At 43.4% G+C, this 22,536-nt stretch overlaps 2 protein-coding genes across 3 annotated transcripts in view; one reads left to right on the forward strand and one right to left on the reverse strand.

Moving 5' to 3' along the window:
* The window catches only part of LOC102032782 (cytochrome b-245 chaperone 1), a 13,680-nt gene extending 224 nt beyond the window's left edge, over positions 1-13,456 (forward strand). Inside the window, exons 1-7 of one of the 2 annotated variants that reach the window (XM_005424540.2) lie at positions 8-142; positions 2,287-2,417; positions 3,498-3,539; positions 4,789-4,862; positions 5,811-5,907; positions 8,044-8,188; positions 9,268-13,456. In XM_005424540.2, the coding sequence (XP_005424597.1) occupies positions 2,333-2,417; positions 3,498-3,539; positions 4,789-4,862; positions 5,811-5,907; positions 8,044-8,188; positions 9,268-9,397 (573 nt within the window). In that variant the 5' untranslated portion in view covers positions 8-142; positions 2,287-2,332 and the 3' untranslated portion in view covers positions 9,398-13,456. Of the gene's footprint in view, positions 1-7; positions 143-2,286; positions 2,418-3,497; positions 3,540-4,788; positions 4,863-5,810; positions 5,908-8,043; positions 8,189-9,267 lie in introns of those variants that run through there. The other variant, XM_031059956.1, reaches the window with a different exon arrangement.
* Positions 13,457-13,707: 251 nt separating this feature from the next.
* The window catches only part of HEXD (hexosaminidase D), a 10,241-nt gene continuing 1,412 nt past the window's right edge, over positions 13,708-22,536 (reverse strand). Inside the window, exons 4-12 of the mRNA XM_005424541.2 lie at positions 22,289-22,453; positions 21,046-21,229; positions 19,707-19,778; positions 18,142-18,337; positions 17,407-17,489; positions 16,548-16,626; positions 16,369-16,470; positions 15,782-15,871; positions 13,708-14,930 (exon numbers count right to left, since the gene is read on the reverse strand). Coding sequence (XP_005424598.1) covers positions 14,762-14,930; positions 15,782-15,871; positions 16,369-16,470; positions 16,548-16,626; positions 17,407-17,489; positions 18,142-18,337; positions 19,707-19,778; positions 21,046-21,229; positions 22,289-22,453 — 1,140 coding nt within the window. The 3' untranslated portion in view covers positions 13,708-14,761. The remainder of the gene's footprint in view (positions 14,931-15,781; positions 15,872-16,368; positions 16,471-16,547; positions 16,627-17,406; positions 17,490-18,141; positions 18,338-19,706; positions 19,779-21,045; positions 21,230-22,288; positions 22,454-22,536) is intronic.

Below are 22,536 nucleotides of genomic sequence, written 5' to 3' on the forward strand. Positions count from 1 at the left end.
GGGGAGTTTGATGTCCCGTTCTTGCCCTCACCCAAAATGGCCGCGGGCGCCTCCGTCCATCCCTGAGGCGGGACCAGCGCTGAGGGCGCGGGACGCGGAGGCGGCCGAGGATCCCTTCAGAACGGGGCTGGAGGCCGGGCAGGTACCGCGGGCACGGGGCTGGGTGAGGGTGAAGGGCGGCCTCGGGTTCCCCTCACGCGGGGGGACAAAAGCCGCGCCTTGGGCGGGTTCTGGCTGGGGAGGGTCTTCCCCTTCCTGAGGGGGAAACCAGGCTGGGCTGGGAGCAGGTGCAGGCTTGGGAGGTAAAGAAAAATCAGCTTTGTGGAGAAAATTCACCTGATGTGTGGTCCTGACTTGAAGGCTGCTGGTGGTGAAGATTTCAAGGGGTGAACATTTCAATTCTTCCAATGGGTTTTGCTGGCTCGCTCTCAACAGAGAGCTTGGAGGAAGCATGAGAATGTTATTTTGATGCTGGAGATAGTTCATTGTCAAACCAGACAAATTCAAGCAAAATTGAGGTTTGGAATATGAAATGAAAGAGCAGCAGCACAAACATACCTCTTTCTCTGTGTTCTGTTAAAACTTTAGTATTTGCTTTTGGGCGCGTTTATGATTTATTTATTAAATGTAACTTTAGAACCTGCTTTGGTGTTTTTTTTTCCAAGGTCTGTCTCTTGCCAGCAACTGTGAGAGACAATGCACTGATGTTGAGTGTCCAGCGTAAAACCAAAACTGGCATTTGCCTGCTTGAACTTCCCTAAATTATTATGCGGAGGAGATATCAAAGGTTGCATTAATGGACTTGACTGATAAGTGTGAGAATTATGTTCTAAGTAGGGTGTAATATTTGTTAAATACACTGAGATTTCTGCAGTGATCTCGATGTATTTTTTAACTTGGATTTGATAACAGGCAGGAGAAGGCATTGTACATGCAGAAGTATTTTCTGGTATATTGAGAACAACTCACAGGAGTAATTTGAAAATTAAAATTTGATGCTTGACATCCGGAGGAGATGGAGTGTGTCTTATGCATAAGTGCTTTTGGCTCTTTCGGTTTCAGATGCTCTCAGATGTGTTGCTAAGAGATTAAAATCAAAGTCGTGGGTGCTTTTTGTTTAACTGAAAAGGCCTGGCTAAATCTGCTCCCCTGGAGCTTTGTATCCAAACTACCAGAATTGCAGAAGCATCTTCTTGTATCCAAGAACAGCTGGATAACTTAAAGGACTGAAAATCACATATTTGCCTTTTGTGAGAACTTGGATGTGCCCAGACCTGCTCTCTCCGTGTTTTTCATGGTTATTCAAAACCTGATGAATGTTGGCATTTTTTTGGAAACCTGATATCACGGGCAGCTAACAGGAGCTTAATGCCAACCTGCTTGACCTGGTTCTGTGGGACAGGATGCCCAGGGAAGTGGTGGAGTCACCATCCCTGGGAGTGTTCAAAAAGGTGTAGTGAGGTGCTTAAGGACATGGTTTAGTGGTGTGCTGAGCAGTGCTGGGTTAGTGGTTGGACTTCATGATCTTGAAGGTCCTTCTTACCCTGGATAACTCTGATTCTGTGCTGTAAAACAGTAAAAATGTACTGAAAATGCTGCATGGGATTTCCCAGCTCTTCCTGGTTTTAATTAGTGCCTGGCCTTTTAGTCTCTACTGTTTCTGCCTAGGCTGAAGGCGTGGTTTTGTTGAGGACAGACAAACATACTTGTTGGAAGCTCCTGGTTGTGTTCCTGAGGTGGCTTGGAAGGTGGGAACGCTCTCTGTGGCATTATGGGATGGTGGCAGTGCTTGGCTGTAGCCCCTCCTGGGGTGCAGAAGGCTGCGCTGTCCTGCCCCAGCTCCCAGGCTAACCCTTCACACAACCCTTTGAGCTCACAGGAAAAATGCTGTAAAGAGATTTCCATTCCCTTTGCTGTTTTATCTGTTTGAAGGGCTGCATGAATTAGCAACAGCATTGTTCCAGCTTCTTGTTTTTCACATTTTTCTTCTCAAATCTGATTATAACAGAAAGAGAGTTTTACCCTTAAAATGGGAACTTTCTTCCAAGAATTCACATTCCTGTTGTTGTTATGCAACTCTCGACATGACAGTTTTACTTTGTGGTTATTTTCAGTGTTCATATTGCTCTTCCTGTCAAAAAAGATTGTGTTCTTACCCTGGAGTATCTTTTATAGTCTAGATTGAGACTTGGTAAGTCCTTAAAAATGCTAGGAAAGAGAACTGGTGGAATTGTCAATGATTTAAAAATCTTACCTTTTTTTTTCTTTTTGTTTTTTTTGGTGCAGTGAGGTTTCATGAGTCAAACTGGGCTGTTGGGAGTTGCTGTTGAAGATGTACATGTTGGTTGAAAAACGCACAAATTCCCATCTCCACCTAAAGAGGTCACCTGGCATCCGCTCCTGGTCTCTCTGTGTTGGTAGGACCACAGCATTCATTTCAGAGCTTGCTTTAAGGGAAGAGGGTCACAATAAACTCCTGAAAGAGCCCCTAGTGAAATGCCTGCCTTCCAGGCGTTTTCCTTTCCAGAGGAGGAGAGATTGTACTTTGAACTCTTCCTTTCCATAGCCACTGAAAGAGTGTGAAGCCTCAGCCTGGCAGTTTCACTGTGAGACTTTCAGTCTCATCTGGAGAACCTCAGAAGCTCATGGATGGAATTTTAAGGGCGTCCTGAAAGATCAAGAACAGAAGGTTTATTATGAGTGATGCAGCAATAGAAATGTGAAGCTTCTGAAGGGGGTTTTAGGTTGAGAAGCATCTCAGTTTGCACGAGTGGAAAACTGCAGTGTGACCATGCTGGGTTGTGTGTGTGGTTGGTGCTGAGCTCCTCAGGACTCTGTATGAAATGGGAAATCATACAGGATATTCTGAAAGGCATCTTTATAAACACTGCTGAATATGCAGGAAAAATAAACTTGTTAGGATTGTACTGAGAGAGCTGCTGGGGAAAGTCTGGTATATCCTGCTTTCCAGCTGAGCAGATCCCACTGCAGTAACACCACCTTGTCATTGCTTTCAGGGATGTTGTTGAGATCTTTGTAGTTGCAGCAGCCTCTGGGGCATGGGGCACTCTTCAGCTGCTTCCTCCTCTCTGAGAGAAAGGAGCTGGCACTTTCTGACACAGCTTTACTGCAAAAGTTGTCTTCTGGCTCCATAGAACACTTAAAGGGGAAAATAACCATTGCAAGGTTTGTGTGAGCACTCCAAGTACTGTGCTGAGAGCAAGTATGGTGTCATGGTTAGATTGAGTCCCTCTGAGGTTCTGTTCCCAGTTGTGTCAGAAAATTTTTATTTCTGACCCCAGCCCCTGTGCTTTTAATGTGTTTGCAGAATGGAAGTTTTTTTTAATACTGACAGAAAAAAATAACTTGACTTTTATATAGTGATGTATGTTGCAATCAGGTTTGTCCCGTTTTTGAAAAGTGATATTTTTCATCAGGGAATTTTAGGTGCTTTTTGAGCTGCTTATTTGTCTTAATTCTCTCCTCTTTCCTCCTAGGAATAGCCTCCATAGGTTTGGCTGCTGCTTATTATAGTGCAGGTAATGCTCTATCACTTTTTTGGGAGAGTTATTTCTTTCTTGTTAATCTGTTTTTCATGCTGATGACTCATCTGCAGCTTCTGTCTGGCCCTTCAAAGGCAGTGGAGGTTCCTCTCCCCCTTTGTGGTGTGAATATTAAAACCAATAATTACTGTTGCCTCTATGGCTTACTGTGCTTTAGTGCTCTATTTCTTACTCAGCTTCCTTTTCCATTTGCAAGTATTTTTAATAATGATATTGGTACTCTGTGGCATTTTGTACTTTCAGTGTTTTATAAATGTGATTAGCTGGTCCTCACAGCTCTCCTGGGAGGACATGTAATGGTTATTTGACACCATAATGAAATGATTACTTTGCCTGTGACGGAAGTTCTCTGTTTCTCTGGAAACTGTCAGATCATCACTGGCAGAGATTACTCATCCAAGCACCTTTAGGGATGAGACAGCTTCTGCTGCTTCCTCCCCCTGCAGTACAGCACACTGCACCAAATGCCAGCTGTCTTTCCATCCGTGGGGTTTGTCCTGGAAGCTGCCCTGTGCTGCATCCTGTTAACATCAAATGTTAAAGCTTAATAGTGTGTAGGAATGTGCTACCAATAGAGCCCACATATTTTTATTTAAAGAGAAAAATGCAGTGGAAGCTGCTTGAGACACCAGCTAAATCAGCCTTTTTCTTAAGACGTTGCAACAAAGTTTTCTGAAATCTCAGCACAGTTCTGCTGTGCCTTTGGTTAAAAGCCTGAGTGAGCAAATTGTTCAGGCTGTGACATGTAAACATTTTCAGGACATGAAATGCAAGTGTTTGTTTGTCAAGAGGACCAACTGCTTCCTTTTATGCAGAAGCATGTTTGCTTTATTGAATTTTCATTGTCCTTATCCTTGTCCTCTGCAGCACAAATATTTGGTGTTTGACAGCAGGTTGGCAGTTTTGTGAATGCCTTTTAAGATGCCTTTGTACAGAAGAGAAAGATGTGATGCTACAACCTTGCCAATAATACATATGCTTATAATTCTGCATGGTTTGAAGCCCAGCATGAATGAAGTCTCTGAAAAGTGTGAAGATTTTCTATATTTTCATTCTGGGAAAGAGCTGTAAAATTTCTTGTAGTACAACTAAAGGCAAAACTGTTTCATCAGAGAAACCTTTCCTCCTTTTGTTGCTTTTAAAGGGAGCATGTGGCTTTCAGGATTGTTTAAATACCAGAGAAGGGGCAAAAAAGCTAAATTTATGCATTTTTTGCATTGTCCAGACAGCTTGGCATGGAAGCTCTTCTACATGGCTGGGTGTTTCTTTGTGGCAGCCCAGAATCTGGAGCAGTGGGAGGTAAGATGCTGAGCTCAGGAAATGAGGGGCTGTGAGTAGGAAGCACTTGGCAGTTGCTGATTCCAGCAGCCCCACGCACTTGCTCAGTCCAAACAGACAAGTTATGCTTTGGGTTTTGAGGAAACCCTCTGGGTTGCTGTGCTGGGAATAGAATTAGGACAATAATTCTTTGATTTCACAAGTATGAAAATGTGAAGCTAAACATATGGGTATTTTTAATGGGAGACTTGGCACAAAATGTTCTCTCTTATACAAAAGAGGGAGGATGACCAGGACATTCAGCTGCACAAATGATTTTGAACTTAGCCTTCAAGCTAATGACAGAGAAACCACTAAATAAGGGAGCTCTAAGCTTCCAGGCTGCTCAGCTTTTTCCCTCTGGTTCAGAATTGTGTGGATGTTGATTTGAGAGCAGTAAGCCGCCTTGTCACCCTGCTGACCTGAGCTGTGTTAGGATGAGCAACTCACCTAAAGAGAATGAGATCCTCTTTTCATTGATTAATAAGAAATATCCCATTTCATTAATATCCCATATCATTAATATTCATTTTCATTGGGATGTTTGAGGTCTGTGTAAGCCTGGCCCATAGAGCACAGCACTGGGATATCAAATTCTCCAGAAGTGAGAATTATAGGAGTTCCAAGTTAGTGTTCAAATTTGATTCCTGGCAAAGTTTTTATTACATGGGGAATGTGGCAAGAGGGACAATGAACCCACTTTTAACTCCCTTCTAGAAGTCACACCAGAGATATGGTAAAATTTCTGTTAAAATCAAGAGCAAGTTTGTGATTTTCATGGTCTGGTAATAGAGGAATGTCTCTGAACTGGCTGTGTATTTTTCTGTTGCCAAGATTATTTTCCAATGGAACTGTTTTAATTTTACTTTGAAGCATAGCTAGTGATGGTGTTTTCAAGAAAATCTTAATTCTTACTTTTCAATTTTACAGGAAGCTGTATTTGATAAAAACAAGGGAACAATCTGCCTAAAAACATTCAACCTCTACAAAAAAATACTGACCTTGTCAAAAGGAGGCAACGAACAAGGTGAGAAAGCAGCATCTGTGGTAGAAAATGTGGTGAGCAGCAGAAGAGATGGATATGTGCCCATTTAATAGCTTCTCTGGGGTTCTGTACTCAAATTAAGTCACATCTGCTTCCAGTTCTGCTCTGTTCCCAAGCAGCAGATGTAACAATCTGCCTCTCTGGGCCCAAATGCTTTTTTTCAGTGTGCTGAATGCATCTTGTTAATTATTTTAATCCAACATAAGTAGGCCTACACATTGCTTTCCCTAATAATCTTAGCCATTCCTTTGGGATGTTAATGTGTTTACTTTGCTCTTGGCTAGCCTGCTTGGCAGCTGGGACTGGTGGAAAAACTTCAATTTTGGATCCAGAAGTTGAGATTCCTGTAATCTCATCTGCTTTGGGGAGCAGGCAAAGGTTTGATACCATATGCAGGCAGGCATGTTACATCCTGCAATTACACAATATGCATTTAAAGCAGCCTGTGCAGGAGGCTCAGTTTAATGCAGGATCTGAAGGCCTTGGGCTTCTTCTTGGACTAACAGAAGTTGCAGTATGGTCTGTGAGTTGGTTGAGTCAGGGTGGTGAGTTGGTAGCTCTGTTGCAAACTGGGATCTTTTATTCTGTAGCAAAAGTAGGATCTTCTTCCCTGGAAGAGTTTTTGTTCTACTTCCTGATGTAAATAGAACCAGCTCTCAATGAGCTCAGAAGAGTGGCCAAATTCAGAATGACCTTAAGCTGAATTTGTTTTTAAACAGTTCATTTTGGAGATGGAAGATATGGAGAGAAGGATGTTTAATGTTTCTGAGCTTTCCTTTAGGATACATGTTTACAATGGAGAGCTGAGGCTATCTTATCCTTTATGATAATATCTGGTTTAGGTTCCATTCATGTGAGGATGCAGAGATCAGCAGGTGCTCTGAGCAGTTAAATATTTCAGTATTAGTTCAAGCTCAGTAAACTGAACACCTGTTTGCCTACTCCATACAGAAAAGTAGTTTAAACTGCCATTAAAGCAAGTGGGAAGCATAAGTAATGCTGGGTTGCTCCTCAGTGCCTGGCTGGCTGTATCTTTATCCTTAGGGCCTCTCCCAGGTACAGTGTGCTGCAGTCACACCCTGTGCATATTTCTTTTGCCTGAGCAGCTTAGCAGCTGTTTTGATACCTCAAATTTTAGCTTTTATGTTTTTCACATTCTGTACTGCTTTAGTGTGTACTTTGAGCTTCATATTAGGGGATGGTGAGCTCTCTGCACAGAGTAGGGAGATAGAGCTGTGCTGCGAGGGCCCCGACGAAGGAGGAATGATGAGGAGGACTCCATTGATATCAGAAGGCTAATTAATTACTTTATTATATTATATTATTCTATGCATCTAAAACTGAATCTGCCAAGCACTCAACCCTGCACACAACTGCACTGCACTGAATCTTGTGACTGTCAGCCCACAGTCCCAACACACACACATGCTTGGCCAAGGAAACAAAACATCATCACTTTGGGTAAACAATCTCCATATTGCATTCTACTTTTGCACAAACACGTGCACAGAAAATGATAAGAATTGTTTTTCCTTCCTCTGAGGTTCAGAGAATGTGAAACCCAGAAATATTCTTGGGAAGAATTGTGCCTTGCTTTTCTCTGTGAGGAGAAATGTGGCTACAGGGGGACAAAACAATTCCTTCTCTAGCTGGGGATCAGGGACAAATGATCCAAATCTCAGGCCCAAGAGCATAAAAAATGTGGACTAAAGAGAGAAAAGCATGAAGGATGGGACTTCATGGGCTGGAACTGTAGTTGGACAATTAACTCCAATATGCAAATGGAGCAGAACTGATCCAAGTGAGAGACCCTGTGCCCAGTCACGCATTTTGTGACCATTTTGGTTCATCTTGGTGTAGCCCTGGCTGGGCTCTTGTGCTGCCCAGGGTGGATCCATGGAGACCTTTTAATAAATACCTAAGTAGAATAAAGTTATTCTTTAGCTCCATGTCGCTCTGTTCTAGATCAGCCTTCACAAGGCATCAGTTTGCTGCTGCAGGAGTGCCCTGGCTGTGAGGGATCACAGCAGTGGCGCCCCAGAGCAGGGTCCCTGTCACCCTGTCACCCTGCTGAGGGTTTGCAGTGCTGCTGAAGCTCCTGTTGTCCCCTCCCTGCAGTGGTGGCCGTGCTGAGCGAGATCCGCGATGTGAACGTGGAGGAGGAGGCCGTGCGCTATTTCGGGAAGGGTTACCTGGTGGTGCTGCGCTTCGTCACCGGCTTCTCCCACCCGCTCACCCAGAGCGCCGTGCTGGGCTGCAGAAGGTGCAGTGGGGACTTGGTAAAATTAGAATGTGGAAGGTGGGAATGCCAATCATGTGGGTCAGTAATTGCCAACTATTATTGATGCTTCAGGTTTTGGCTTTTACATATTTCAGATTCTGTACTGGTGTGGGTCAGTAATTGCCAACTATTGTTGATGCTTCAGGTTTTGGCTTTTATGTATTTCAGATTCTGTACTGCTTTAAGTCTGTGGGTCTGAGTTTCATGTGAGGGGATGGTGAGCTCTCTGCACAGAGTAGGGACACAAAACAATTCCTTCTCCAGCTGGGGACCAAGGACAAATGATCCAAATCTCAGGCCCAAGAGCATAAACAGCAGTGGACTGAAGAGAAGGAAAAAACCAAGAAGGATGGGACTGCATGGGCTAAAGCTGGAATTGGACAATGAACTCCAATATGCAAATGGAGCAGAACTTATAAAAGTGAGAGACCCCATGACTGGCCATCCATTTTGTGACCATTTTGGGTTTATCTTGGGTGTAACCCTGTCTGGGCTCTTGTGCTGCCCAAGGTGGATCCACTGAGGACCTTTAATAAATCCCTACTTTATTCTTTAGCTCTGTCCAGCCTCTGTTCTAGGTCAGCCTTCACAAGGCATCATTATAACTAAGCTCAGTTTTTAGACTTGCTGTTCTGACCTTGTGTTACTCAGTTTAACCTTTTAAACCCCATAATGTTTTCATTTGCAGATATTTGGCTAACATCATCTGTCAGGATCATGTTTAAATATCTAAGATCCCTTTAGTGCTGCATGTCTGCTGGAATTGCCTGAGCTATGCAGTGGCAGAGGGGACTAATTCTACTTTGCAAACATTTGGTGTATTAGTTAACAGAAAATTTATCTTAAGCATTGATAATAAGGAACCTTGCAGCAGGGACTGGGAAATGAGTGATTTGTTCTGATGTGGAGGGAATGGCTTGGTGGGACATGCTGTCAGCCATAGCCTCTATGCCCATATGAGTTTCCCTCTAGGCAGTTATTCTCAGGAATTAGCATGCCTGCTCTTGTCTTGTCAGCGCTACATTTCCACTAATTCTTCCATTGTTTCTTCTTTCCCACAGTGATGTGGAAGCAGTTGCCAAACTCATTACGAGTTTTCTGGAACTGGACAGAGTAGAGACCCCACAAGATTTCTCCCAGAGCAGTGAAACAGAGGCAAGTGATGCAGATGAACCACAGGTTAAATACTGATGGTCATTGTGAACTGAAGCAAGCAGAGGCTTTCACACATCTGGAAAATATTTTGATTGTTCTTCAGAACAAGAAACCCCTCACAACCTTGATCTGGGCATTTCTCAACGTATGCATTTACAGCAGGTGGAATCTGTCATAGTTTAGTGCTAAGCTGCTTCAAGACCCTGCATGTGGACACTGCTGGCCTTTGAACTTTTGTCACCTCATCAAACTTGTCTAGGAATAGTTATTTATTAATGAATTGGTTTGAAATAATTGCTTTTCCATTAATGAAGATACAGATGTGAACTTCTGCTTACTGCAAACATTTGCTGCAGGTACAGTATATGCAATGTAGAAGAGTTGAATTTGTAACTCATAACACAATGCTTTGAGGTTTCCCCTTTATTATATGCAATTAGGAGATGCAGAGTAGTGGCACTTTTATGTTCTCTGCTACTGACTTGCCACTGGATATTTGTGGAAATTGAAGAGAGTGCCTCTCTTGGAATTTTAAACATCAGGTTAATCAACTTGTAACTTGTAAGTGTCTTAACTTATCTCAGATTCACCAAGGAGCCATAAATAGGAAAGGAAAAAGGATCATGATGAAACTTCTTTGGGATGCTCTACCTTAATCCTGTTCTGCTTAACTTCTGGGCAGGACAGAGCAATCTTTTTCTAGACCTCAATGTTTACTATTTAAACTGTGTATTTAGAAAGAAGCAGGGACTTGTGTAACTTTAGGTAGGGAAAAGACTGATGTCAAGCAAGGTGGTAGCTTAGAGTTGTTGAGTATTTCCTCACTTGAAATGATACCCAAGTGCTAAATAATAACTTTTTTTAAGGTAGGTAGCATAGACTAAATGTCTGACTTGTACCTGTGTTTTACTCCAAGTGTGTGGTGTCCTCTGTTCTGACCAATGGTTTCACAAATAGTTAAAAATACATTTTTTCAAGGTATTTCTGAAGTAAAAGCTACCTCTGTAAGTCAACATATTGTGTCTAGAGCTAGAACTCCATCATGCTTACATTAACATGTCAGTACAAGAAAAAACTGTAAAAAGCTGCAAGCTCTTTTAGCATGCTCCAGCTGCTTGTGCTGAAGTTCACTAGGTTTTATTTAGGAATCTTATGGTCTTTAGATCTGATTTAGAAAATATTTACACAGGTAAATCTAGGAGATGTGAACAGGTACGAGGTAACTGTGTTCTCTGCTTGCACGGTTGGCCAGCAGCAAATGTCTCCTGGCAGCAGTTCCTTCAGAACTTAAAAGAGCCTGTGTTCTTGTTTCCAATCACTCTACCTCTACAGAGAGAAGGCTCTGAAAAGTTTTTGGTGGAAGGCACATCCTGTTGTTTGTTCAGTTTGGTGTGAAGCTGAGCACCTGCTCATCAAAGATTTCCCTTCCAGCTGTTCAGACCCAGGATGTGAGCAGAGGCTGAGGCTGTCAGGGAAAGGTACTCACACTGCAGCAGGGTTGGTGGCTGTTGGTGTAGCTGCCTGCAGCACAGAACTAGGTCTGTTCCCTTTAAATAAAATAAAAAACTTGTTATCATGTCAGGTATCAGTACAGAGCTCTGCCAATACATGTTCCTGAAAGTCCTCTGAGTCGTTGGGGTAATCATGAGGCTTTTGGTGCCTACCCCACACCACTGGAACTGGGAAGCTGCTGTTAGGGAAGTATATGAATGTGGGAAAATCAGGTTGCAATTAGCTAAATTTGCCTCTATTCTCCAGCACAGCTGTAGGCTAAGCATAATCATCAAACCTGTTTAAAAAATATTGCAGGGTGTAACACTTAATGTAGAGTTCCTCATTTAAATCCACTGTAATGTATACCCCAGGTGATGTTCATTTTAAAGAGAGGAGAATGACGTTGGGGATTTGGAGAACTCTTTTTCCCCCACAGTGTTAAATGAGAATGGTGAGTGTTCTAAGGACTTCCAGCAGGAACTACTGTCCTGCTGTGTGTCATGGTACAGTGTAAGCACAAGGGCTCAGCCTGTGCTAGCTGCTGCTTTGGATCAAGGATATTCAGAGGGCATTGTGCTGTGCATTGCACTTAACTCTGAGCCCGTGGAGTGGACCATGGATAAACCAGATAAAACTGCCTGCCTTCAGCCTCAGCTCTGCTGGCTTTCATTTGTATTCCCATGAGAGCTGACATTCCATGGAAGATGTAAAGCACACTGTAGTTCTCTAGTGAAAAATCAGCTTTTGAGGGGTACATCTATTGGTCTGACCCTGCACTGCATCCTGTGTGTGTCCTGCTTCTGCTGAGCTGCAGTGCATCCAGCTTGCTGTGCATTCATGGTGTAAGTCATGTCTACACTTACAGACTATGCAATATCTTAGACAAAGACTAAAACAATGTAAGGAAAATTAAAAATCTCTAGAAAGGGAATGGCCTATAGTGAGGTACAATGTAACTCGAAATACATCCTGTGGAGTAAGTTGTATGTTGGGGTGGTGTCAGTGATCATCTCTTCAGAGGTGTTTTGCAGTATCCTCACTCCTCATTATCCTGCTGTGTTAGGCAGCAGAGGGGTGGCTGCTGCCATGCACTGTGTGTCTAGGAGGAATTTTGCCTCCTCAGCCTTTCCCTTGGAGCAGCTGGTGCCATCCTCTCATGCCATTTCCATTTTGCATTTGGCAGCTGTCACTGTACCAACAAGTCCAGTTCCAGTGGGGATCTGTGTTCTGCAGTGTGAGCTAGCAGGATGGGCCCTGAGGATGTTCTCAGACCTGTGTTCTGCAGGATGGGCCCTGAGGATGTTCTCAGACCTGTGTTCTGCAGGATGGGCCCTGAGGATGTTCTCAGACCTGTGTTCTGTAGGATGGGCCCTGAGGATGTTCTGGCAGGCTCCTGTGGGGATCAGGCACTGCTGGCTGATCCACCCAGGAGCTTCTTGTGGCACTGATCCATCTGAGCCTGGCAGGGGACACTGCACCAGTGGTAGTACAGGCTGATGGGCTTTTCTCTTGTGTTTCTCTTGATCCACATGTGGAGCTTCTTGCCCTCTAATATCATTTTTAGCTGGAAGACATGGCCAGATGAATGCAGTAACTGTGCATGTAGAATTCACCTGCAATTGCTGTTTCCATGGTTTGGTTGTGGCAGTGTCTGTGCACTCCTCAGCAATGGCAGCACCTTGAGGAACTGAGGAAAGCAGGTGCAGCTCAGGACAGGGTCCACTTTCCCTCTTTGATGAGTCCTCTCTCATCCTCCTTTTGTGCCACTTCCCACCATTCTGCTGAAGGCTTTCCTAGTTTTCCTCACTCCTCTTGGGCCAGCAAAGTCAAAGCCCAGTAAACAGAGCCCTACATGTGCCTGCTGTGAGGGGATTTAGACCCAAAGGAATGACATGAAAGACTCATTTTTGTTAGGAAATTCAGTACTCCTGGGAGACTCCTACAGATGTACTCATTAACTTTTGCATCTCAGGCTATCTAGAGAGACTTGTGCCTGGACAGCTGTAGTTTGCATGACTTATCAGTGATTTAAAAAGCTGCACAGCAGAGCTTAGATCAGCTCTAACACCTAAACCAAGCCCTTTTGTCACCTCCTTCACTGCACCTGTCCCTAAGGTGCTCCAGGGCAGCACAGTGGCAGCTCCTTGCATGGCTGTGGTGGGATGGATTGGGGCTGGGGCTGCTGCACTGCTCTGTGGCACCTTGGTGTAACCTCATATTCCAGTACTTCACAGTGAAATATCCCATACCTGGCATCAGTTGTGTAAGTCTCAAAGAAAATCCAAATATTTATAGTTGAGATCTGATTCTTGAGCTGCATTTCTGAAGGTACACAGATAGCAAAACCTCAGCTGGCTCCCATAATAAATAGAGTGCTAGTTCTGACAGTGTCATAGATGGCTGGGAGGCAAAAATACTTCTGGAAAATGTTTAGAAATTGCCTTTTTTTTTACTTTAAAATTGCAAGTAGAATTTCAGCAAGGCCTTGTTGTGTTGTCTTTTAAAAAAAAAATGTTCATTGATAAAATCAACTTTGATAACTTGTTTTGCATCGCTGTAGTATTTTATATATTGTTTTTAATTAAAGTTATTAAAATACGAGTGGCTGTCTAAGTTATTATTGGGAAGGAGTTAATGAGGGGGAGGACAGAATAGAAGAAGCCCAAATACCTGCTTAGAAGTGACCCTGCTGACACTCCTGCAGCAGTCCAGCTTTTAATTCCATTTTCTATTATTCCATTTAATAGAGAGCTGATAGATCCAACTCAGTATTGGTGAATATTTCCATTTTCTCTCCTTTAAACCAAACCAACATGCTACACACACAAAAAGCAACACCCTTCTACAAACACTTTGAGTATCAAAGGTTTTATTCAAGTAAAATAAATTAAGATCTTGTTTAGTTCAAGCTATGTGACAGGTACACACAGCAATTGGTTCTTTTTAAATAAAGATCTACATGTGAGCCTGGTTACTGAGGCTCTCATTGAGTCACTTGAAGCTTGTCTTATGCTGTAGTTTTACTTTCTGTATGTTAAGATTTGTTCCAAGAAAATTTCAATACCAGTACTCCCCCCAAAAAAAATGTAAAGAAAGGCATAAATGAAGCACAGAAATAAATATTTTGAATATTCATGGTGAAGTAACATACTTAACAAGAGAGAATTGGGATAATCACCAAAAGTCCCCAAAATATATTTCTATACATTATGACAAGTTTGACATTAAAGCAGAATAAACCAGCATTTTTTCCTTATATTTAGTAGCTTTAGTCAAGGCTCAAATTGGGACAAAGCTGGGAAGTGCAGGTTGCAGTTGGAGGTTTTACACAGCCAAACAAGAGCTTTCTGTGGGGATGGGGCTGAGCTTTGGTGCTCTGGCAGAAAGTGAAGCAGCCCAATGTGTTTTAAGGCATTTTCCCTCCAAGCCCAGGTGTCACTGCCTTGGGAGCTCCCTCTTGCTCCTGATTCCTCTTGCTGAGAGCACAGCTGACGTGTGAAGGAGTTTTGGTACAGAACAAAATGGCCCAAACTTTTAAAAAATATCCTAAATATTAGGGTAGAACTTTCCCAGGTCATTGTTATGTAAGAGTCTGTTGCTACAAATACTGAATTTGGAAGGACCTGGGCTTTTCTCCTGCCTGGTAGGAGAGGGAGCTGTGACTCACTGCTGCACTCTGTTGTGCAAGGGCAGCAAACCTGACTGACAGGCAGGTGAATTAAGGCTCAGCACGTGTTAAGACAAGAAAATTGAGTTGAAGTGTTTTATGCTAATAAATTCCTTCGTGCCTTCAGGTCACTTTTGTTTAACCACATTCTCAAGATGACAAACTCCAGCTCAAGGCTAGTTGCTGATTTTCACTAACCATGTTTTCCCAGGGAATGAGTCAGACTAATTGAAATGTCTCTAATTTTGTGCTCTTATTGCTTCATCTAAATCATCCACCACTTCCTGCAGCTTCTGTAGGTGGGGGTGGACGTTCTCCTCCATCCATTCCTCTATAGCACACCTGTGGAAAACTTGCTCCATGGCTGCTTGCAGGTCTTGCACCACAGCATTCCACTTGGAGAAGAGCCTGAGCAGAAGTGAAAAGAAGAAACAATGACATTTGCAGGTGAACTCTGCCTCAGGGGAGGGTTGGCTTACTGGCCCTTGGAAGGGAGTACTGTCCTTAGCACCACTTTACAGGAAAAGAAGCTTCTATTACAAGAGCCCAAAGGACTTGATTTTGTTCAAATGGCAAAAGCTTGATGCTGTTTCTATTTAAGTTCCATTAATCTTGGCACTTTCCTCATGCAAAGACTTTTAAAGCACCAAAAAGTGAGCTCAGAAAAACACTATGCACATTTTAAGTGTAACTGAAACCCACTGTGAGACTTGTTGGGAATTTAATTCTAGGTTTTATCAGAAAGGGAGCTGAGGTTGGACTGGATGCTCATCTTAACACAGAAAATAAAATTATAAATGAACCTTTTAGCATGAATTGGCAGAATGTCTAGGACAAGTTCTGAAAAGCCCGTGGTGACAGGGGGAAGGGCCTGGCTTTATTCCAAACCCTGCCTGGAATCTGGCCCAGGCTGAGCTCCTGCACCAAGGCCACTGCTTAAGGTGCAGCAGGGCTGTGCAGGAGTGACAAGGGAGAGGCTTTTGGAGACCAACTTTGTACTTGTTCTCAAAGAATTCATTCAACAGAAGGCAAAGATAAAATTAGAATCATAGGATGGTTTGTGTTGGAAGGGAACTGTGAAGATCATCTAGTTCCAACCCAAACATGTTGTATAAAAACATATTATGGATACTTTGTCTGATTCCCACTGATGTTTCTGAGATAATTATAAAAGAGGTAAGGCTCACAACTCTCTGTATTTTAGTGCCCAGAATATCTCAGACTGTATTTCCCCTGTAGTGCAAAACAAGTGCTGTTACCTGACTGCATCTGGCTGGAGGTGGTGCACTATGATAGGGTGAATAATCTTCCTTTTCCTGTGGTAGGGGCTGAACCAGCCTGTGGAATACCTGCAAATGGATGGTGGTGGGAGCAGTGATGGAACAGCAGCAACCTCTGTCACTGCTGAGGAGGCTTTAGCTGAACTCTGCACAGAGATGATGCTTAAGGAGTAAGTTTATTTCAGTCTATAGATCTTTGGAATTAGCCTGTGAAAGTGTTCCTGGCAGATGATCACCTGATCATCTGCTGCAGTGTAAGTTTCAAAGTTTCATTTCATGCTCCTTTCTTTTTTAACGACACCATTCAAAATTTTCATTTTAACATTAAACAGCATTAAAATGTAATTAAGGAAAGAACTATATGCTTCAAATAAGGCAGCATACAGTATTTAGGAACTTGGCTAAAATATTTTAAATTTTGATGTAAATATTATGTTCTGCTGAGGTGCCAGTGACACCTGAAATACAGAGCTTGATATTTAAATCACTTTTCTGGAGTTGTACCCCACTTTGAGATGATACAGCTCCAAGAGTGCTGCAGCCAGAATCAACAGAAACCTCATTACCTGTTCCTTTCAAGAAGTTCATCCACTGATGACTTGAGGTGGAAACTAATTTGTGTCACAAGGGTGAAGACATTGCTCCCAGGAAAGGTCCCCAGACTTGGGCTGTCCAAAGAGGATCTGTTAGTTTCTGAACTTACCACACAAGGAGAAGCACCTGAATTCTGTAGCTGGAATGTTACCTCATGAAAGTTTCAATTTCCAGGTTAGGCATTCCCAGGAGGATTTCCACATTTTCTTTAACCTTTTCAGAATAGCCACCTGGCAGAAGACAGTGGAAGTGAGTAAAGGAGCCTAAGGAACCAAAATGTTCATACAAGAGGGGTTTTCTGGAGTATTCTGCCTTGGCTTAGTAGCTCCCCTTTGGTGAAGAATTTTTTAAAAGGTGAAATGGAAATAAAAGAAGGAAAAAACACTTGTGGGTGGGAGGAGGAGCTCAGTGTCTTTCACACAGTTGTCTTGTGCAAGGTGAGCACTTCCTAGCTCTGAGCTTTCTGTTCAAGGTGCTGAATATTTCTAGTGCCTTAATTAAAAATCAGTGGATTGTGGGGGTTTATTTTGAAAAAAAGAAAAATATTGTTGGCAGCTGCCTGTAAAGAAAGCAGGAACTACAGGAGGTATTTTACCAGACAATGTCCTTCCTAGATCCATTTTAAGAAAAACAATTAGTTAAAACAACTTTTACACATGAGCACGTTCTAAATTAAACTAAATTAGGCTCATTTATATATAATTATTGTTTCAAGTAAGTTTGAAAAGCAATTCTGCATCTTAAATTTATTTTTTAATATAAGCATGAAGTTTTTGACCATTTGTGTGTTAGATCACAATAAATGAAGAGGATGCAATGGCTATTTTTAAATACTTAGGCCAAGAGGTTTCTCTCCTCCCATACTGCAAATTGTAATTTATTCATCATTCAGGCCATGATCAATTCAGCAAACCACCTCAAAATATAACAAGCCTGTGCTAATCTTAGGGCAAGGGCACTTCACTGCTGTGCTAGGCATTATCTGAGAGAGAATAAAGTTGTCATTGTACCATTCTTTAGTGCCTGCAGACACACGGCCAGGGACGGAATTGCCACAGGGAGAAGCTCACACAAAACAGCGAAGTGATCATACCTATGTGAGAAAACATCCATGAATTACACATTTTACTGTTAGAGCAGACTAAACAAATGGGAGGTTTTAATATTTCAATCACTAAAATTCAAAGAGCTTTAGAAACATCAGTTTCTGTCTCAGAGAAGACATCACTTATCTCTGAAATGTGAAGTATTCCTGTTTTACCAGTAAGAACTGATGAAAACCAAATTCTCTACTCAAGGCAACTTAGGGTCAGAAATTGGACATCAGCTCTCTGGTAGGGAATACCTGACTACATAAAAATATTTTACTCCTTTATAACTTTAACAAATTCTTGCCTTTTATGGGATTTCTTAGTTTTTGAGTTCCCATCAGACATTCAGATAGACACACCATGCATGAACTACAGTGTCTATAAGCAGTTCAAGGTGGCACAAAATCCATTCAAGCCTTCCAACCCAATCTGCTGCTGGTGGTGTCCCCAAAGCCATTTTTGCTGCTGGTCAGTGCTGTGCAGCTGAAATCCACCCTTCACAGTCTGGGGGTGAGGCACAGCAGTGACAGGAAGAATTGCAGGGTGGCAAAGTTCCCTCCCAAATCCCCCAGCTTCCCTGGACCTCTTAGGGAGCTTTTGGGTGGAAGCTGGCTTATCTGTGACCCCTGGAGGCACACAAGGGCTGCTCCTCACCTCTGCCAGCCTGTCAGCGCGATACCTTCCAGGACATCAGCAGGGCTCCTCTGGGCCACCTGCAGCCACTCCAGCTGGTTCCTCAGGTGGTGCCCGATCAGGGTCAGAGACTGATTCGCTCCCGTGGCTCCCTTGAAGGCACTTGCAAACCACACCTTGGAGAAGCCACACCTGCGGTACTTCTCGATGAGCCGCACTGCAGGGACACACAAAGGGACAGGCACGGGATGAGCTTCCTCCAGTTCCAGCCCTGATTCAAGCCTGCAGTGAAGGGGAACACAGCTCCAGGTCCAACAGGCTGCTGAGCCTTTCCAGGCTTGGAGCATCAGCAAGGATGGAGGATTTGACACCCTCTCTGAGCAGCCTTTTGAGTGGCTGTCTGTGGGAACCCAGGACATCCCTCTGGCTGTCCAGGACACCAGGACCCCTGCCAGGGGGCTCAGAAGCCCTGGCATGGAGCCCAAAACACCTGTGGGTTTGCTTATGACCCATGGAGCAAATTACCAACCTTATATGAAGATTAGCAAGCCACAACAGTTTAGGTAGAATAATAGTGAAGTTATCACGGGGTGGAAAACTAGACTTTGGGGTTTTTGGTATGGGGATTCAGGAGGCAAGATGGAGGGATCTGGGCGTGTCCAGCCTTTCTCCTTCTTTTTCTTGGCCTCCATCTTCTGCTGTGATGTTGGCACTTACAGATTGGTTTAGAGTAGAAGCTCAGTGTCTAACATAGGTGATAGGTATTGGAAAGGAATTGTAAACATTGTACATGTAGTTTTTAGTACAAAGACATAACACTGCCCTGGGGGCAGGCAGAGTGCCTGGAACTGTCCTGCTGGATGGACCTCAGCAGGGCAGAAAATTTTTTATAGAAAAGAAGCAATAAACAACCTTGAGACCAAGAAATGAAGAGCTCCAACTCATTCCTCAAGCGCCAGGCTGGGAAAAGAGACTTTTAACATTCTTGGGGTCACAGCAACTGAAAGACCCCAAGAGCTGTTCTCCTATTTTCATGTGTCAGTTGCTGTACTCCATTCCCTTGTATCGCTGCCATGCTAAGCTGTGAGGTTGGAACAAGCATGCACAACATCTGACAGCTGATTGTTCTTGCAACAAAAGAATATTTGCATGAATGTTAGATGCCTGACAGGAGCCTTTAGGAGCTTCCCTCTGAATTCTATAGATGCATGAAGCCCTGAAGCTTCTTTTGCAGAGCTGTTCAATACAGAGTTACGTGCTGCTGCTGGTGTTCATGCAAGGAGAATTAATGCAACAGTGCTTGTGGAAAACCTCTGAATCTCCTATCAGTGATTGCAAAGCTCTGCTGAAAAGAATTAAGCAGCCTACAATGCAAGTCATTCATAGGGGAAACATAAATAGAAAAAGAAAATAAGTAATAGCAACTATGATGTGAAATCAAACAAGGGCTATCTTTATGCTATGAAAGCAATACAAAATAATTGAACAAAACCAGAACGTTTTGGTGTCCAGCTAAGGTAGGTTTTAATGACAGAATTTTGCTTTGGCTATTTTACTTCTACACAGCTCAGCAGAGAAGTACAAACCTTTGCCCTCCACGTTGATGTCTGTTGCATAGTCCCAGATCATGGGCTGCACCAGCTGTGGCACCCCGGACTCTGAAAGAAACAGAGCTCTTCTAAACCATGGAGAACAGCTGCTTAAATGAGAACTCAGCACAGGTTACTACAACTAAGGCCTGTCACTTACAGCTGCAGTGCCCCTGGGCATTTTCAGCCTGGCCAGGGTTTGACACATGCCCAGGGCCACTGTCCTCAGGCATGGTGAAACCATTAACATGGAGGAGCAGTGACAATTTATCAGAGACCCCACTCACCCCAAGCCCACCTCATTCTAAGCTCCTTGCATCTCTCTGTACCAGCTGGATTCCACTGGCAGAGCCACAAGAGGAGATTTATCTAAATTCAAATGTAACATTTACCCTTCCAATTACAGAGCGCCTGGGCTGTGTTTGCACAAAACACAGCTTTTCAAGTATAACTGAAGATACAAATTTAGCTTTAACTCATTTTATAATCAACTCCTCAGCTAGTTTTAAACAAGTGAAACTGACCCCTAGAGAAACTGCAGCAAATTGCACAGAAATTCAGTATTTTAACTCCATCACATTTCAATTTGTTGATTCTGTTATTGTGGCAGCAGAGTGCACTTAGAGTGCTGTACTGTTCTGGTGAAACTCCACGGGTCCCACCTGCACTTTTGGGGATGATTTCCCACTATCAAAGCCTTGAATAGGTCAGTCACTGTTGGATGAGCTGCACAGCTCTTCCTGGTACCATCTAAATCTGTGTCCAGCAGCCATGTAAGGTGGCTCTGAAAATGCTGGAACTCCATCTGTGCTCAGACTACTCAGATTTTAGCAGTGCTTTGATATTTTTCCACAAACAAGACTTGTGAGGTCAAGGTCTTGGAGCTACCCCACAATTCAGTATCAAAGTCCTCACGATTTGCACCATGATCACAAAGATGCTCACAGGGCTGCAGCTCCTCTGTGTGAGTTTGCACCACTTGGGATCAGGTGCAATGAACGTCAGAAGGTGGTGAGAGGCACAGAGATTTAGACTTGGACTACAGATGTTAACAGGTTGTTGTTTTGTTTTAATGTTGTGTTTTAATGTTGGTTGTTGTTTTAATGTATAAGGAAATTAGAATTGATAGCAGCCACTGCAGGGTGAGCATTTTGTGATGGAAAACTGAATTGTTCAGACTGGCCCACACTCACACAGGGACTCTGTGACAGCCAAGGACTGAGTGCTTCTATTCTCTAGTCAAACAAACCACACCTCACCTCTTTCCAGATTTGTTGTTTTCATGACATTCAGCTGCCAAGCACTCTGTTTTATCTGTGCAAACCTGGTCACACACCTGCCAGTGTTTCCTCACTCATCCCCCTGAGCATGTCATCCCACACGATGGGTGTCACCATGGGGTAAGACCAGGCCAAACAAGTGGCAACTGCTTTTATGTGGGACAAGCACAGCTTCTCTGGAGTGTTGTTCTGCTGCTGCAGCCACTGCTTTGACTCCTCTCCTTCACCAAGGTAGTAGACCTGAAACACCAAGCAAATCATCCTGACTTGTTGTACAGAAATAGAGAAAGTGAGGTAGACAATATTCCAAACCTTCGTTCAGATGTGACCCAGTGAGTGGACACATTCCAAAGCACCTCTCAGTGCTGAAAACACTGCAAGCATTTCCATCAGTTTGCAGGAGACTGTGGCCATGATTACATGCATCACTTGAGGGAATTTTCCTACACAAACTAAAATATCTATATGCCATATTTGCCTTTGGAATGCTTGTCCTTGCAAGTAGCTCTCACCACATTTATTCACTTCAAATCCATCAGGACCTGACGTAGATAAAATGAGGTTCCTATCTTGGGGAAGATCATCCAAATGTGAGTCTAGAAGCAGCCTGGGGCCATGTCCAAGGGTGGCCAAGAATACTTGGTCCCATGCAGAGAGTGAATTAAAATTTACTGGTTTAGGGCAGGTTTTATTTATTCTACATAAATAGTATTTTGCTTTGTAACAGCTCCCTGTCTAGCCTTCCCACCAGTTTCAACACAACAGGATACAAAATGCTACACTAATATCAGTACAGTTAAGTGGTCACAATGAATTCCAGGGATCTGTGTGCCATCAGCATGGTTTTAAGAAACTATGAGAAAGAGAAGCTTGAGTCTTCTCCTTCTCAAGGAGACAAACTACCAAGGTAAAAACCCAACATTTCCAACCACAGAAGGGTTTATTTGAGTAACTTGCCCAGAACAATGAGCCAATATCTTACACCAAACTTACAGGATTCCTAATGAACAGCTCTAATTGACATCTCACTATAAACACTCGACCTAAATCCAACTGCTCTTAGCTTTAAGAAGCTGCTTTCAATACTGTGGTATTACACTCATATCTAAGGAAATGACAACCTGTGCTACTGGAATAATTTATTGGCAAAAAAGCTTTTCTACAATGGCTCAAGTGGTGTTTTCTATCCCCAAAAACCCACCCAAACATGGCCTGGGCGCCAGTGAAATGCAGAAGGCTCAGCCTTTGCTATCATTCCTGAAAAGAAAAGAAACATTCCCAGCTGAAGAGAAGCCCCACCTCATCACATCCGATGTGAAACCACTGCAGGTCCTCGTGCAGGGCCATGACCTGGTCAATCATGGCTTTGACCAGCGCCAGGGACTCCTCCTTGTGCGGGTTCAGGGCGTTGGGCAGCTCCTTCACCTCCCGCAGATGGGCAAACTGCCTGTGCTTCAGCACAAACTGCAAGGGAAAGGGGAGCGCGGGGACAGCCAGCACACCAGGGCACAGCAGGGTCCTCCTGTCCCCAGGGCTCTGAGGGCAGG

This window comes from Geospiza fortis, unplaced genomic scaffold, assembly GCF_000277835.1.
Source record: "Geospiza fortis unplaced genomic scaffold, GeoFor_1.0 scaffold244, whole genome shotgun sequence".
NCBI classification, from domain to species: domain Eukaryota; kingdom Metazoa; phylum Chordata; class Aves; order Passeriformes; family Thraupidae; genus Geospiza; species Geospiza fortis.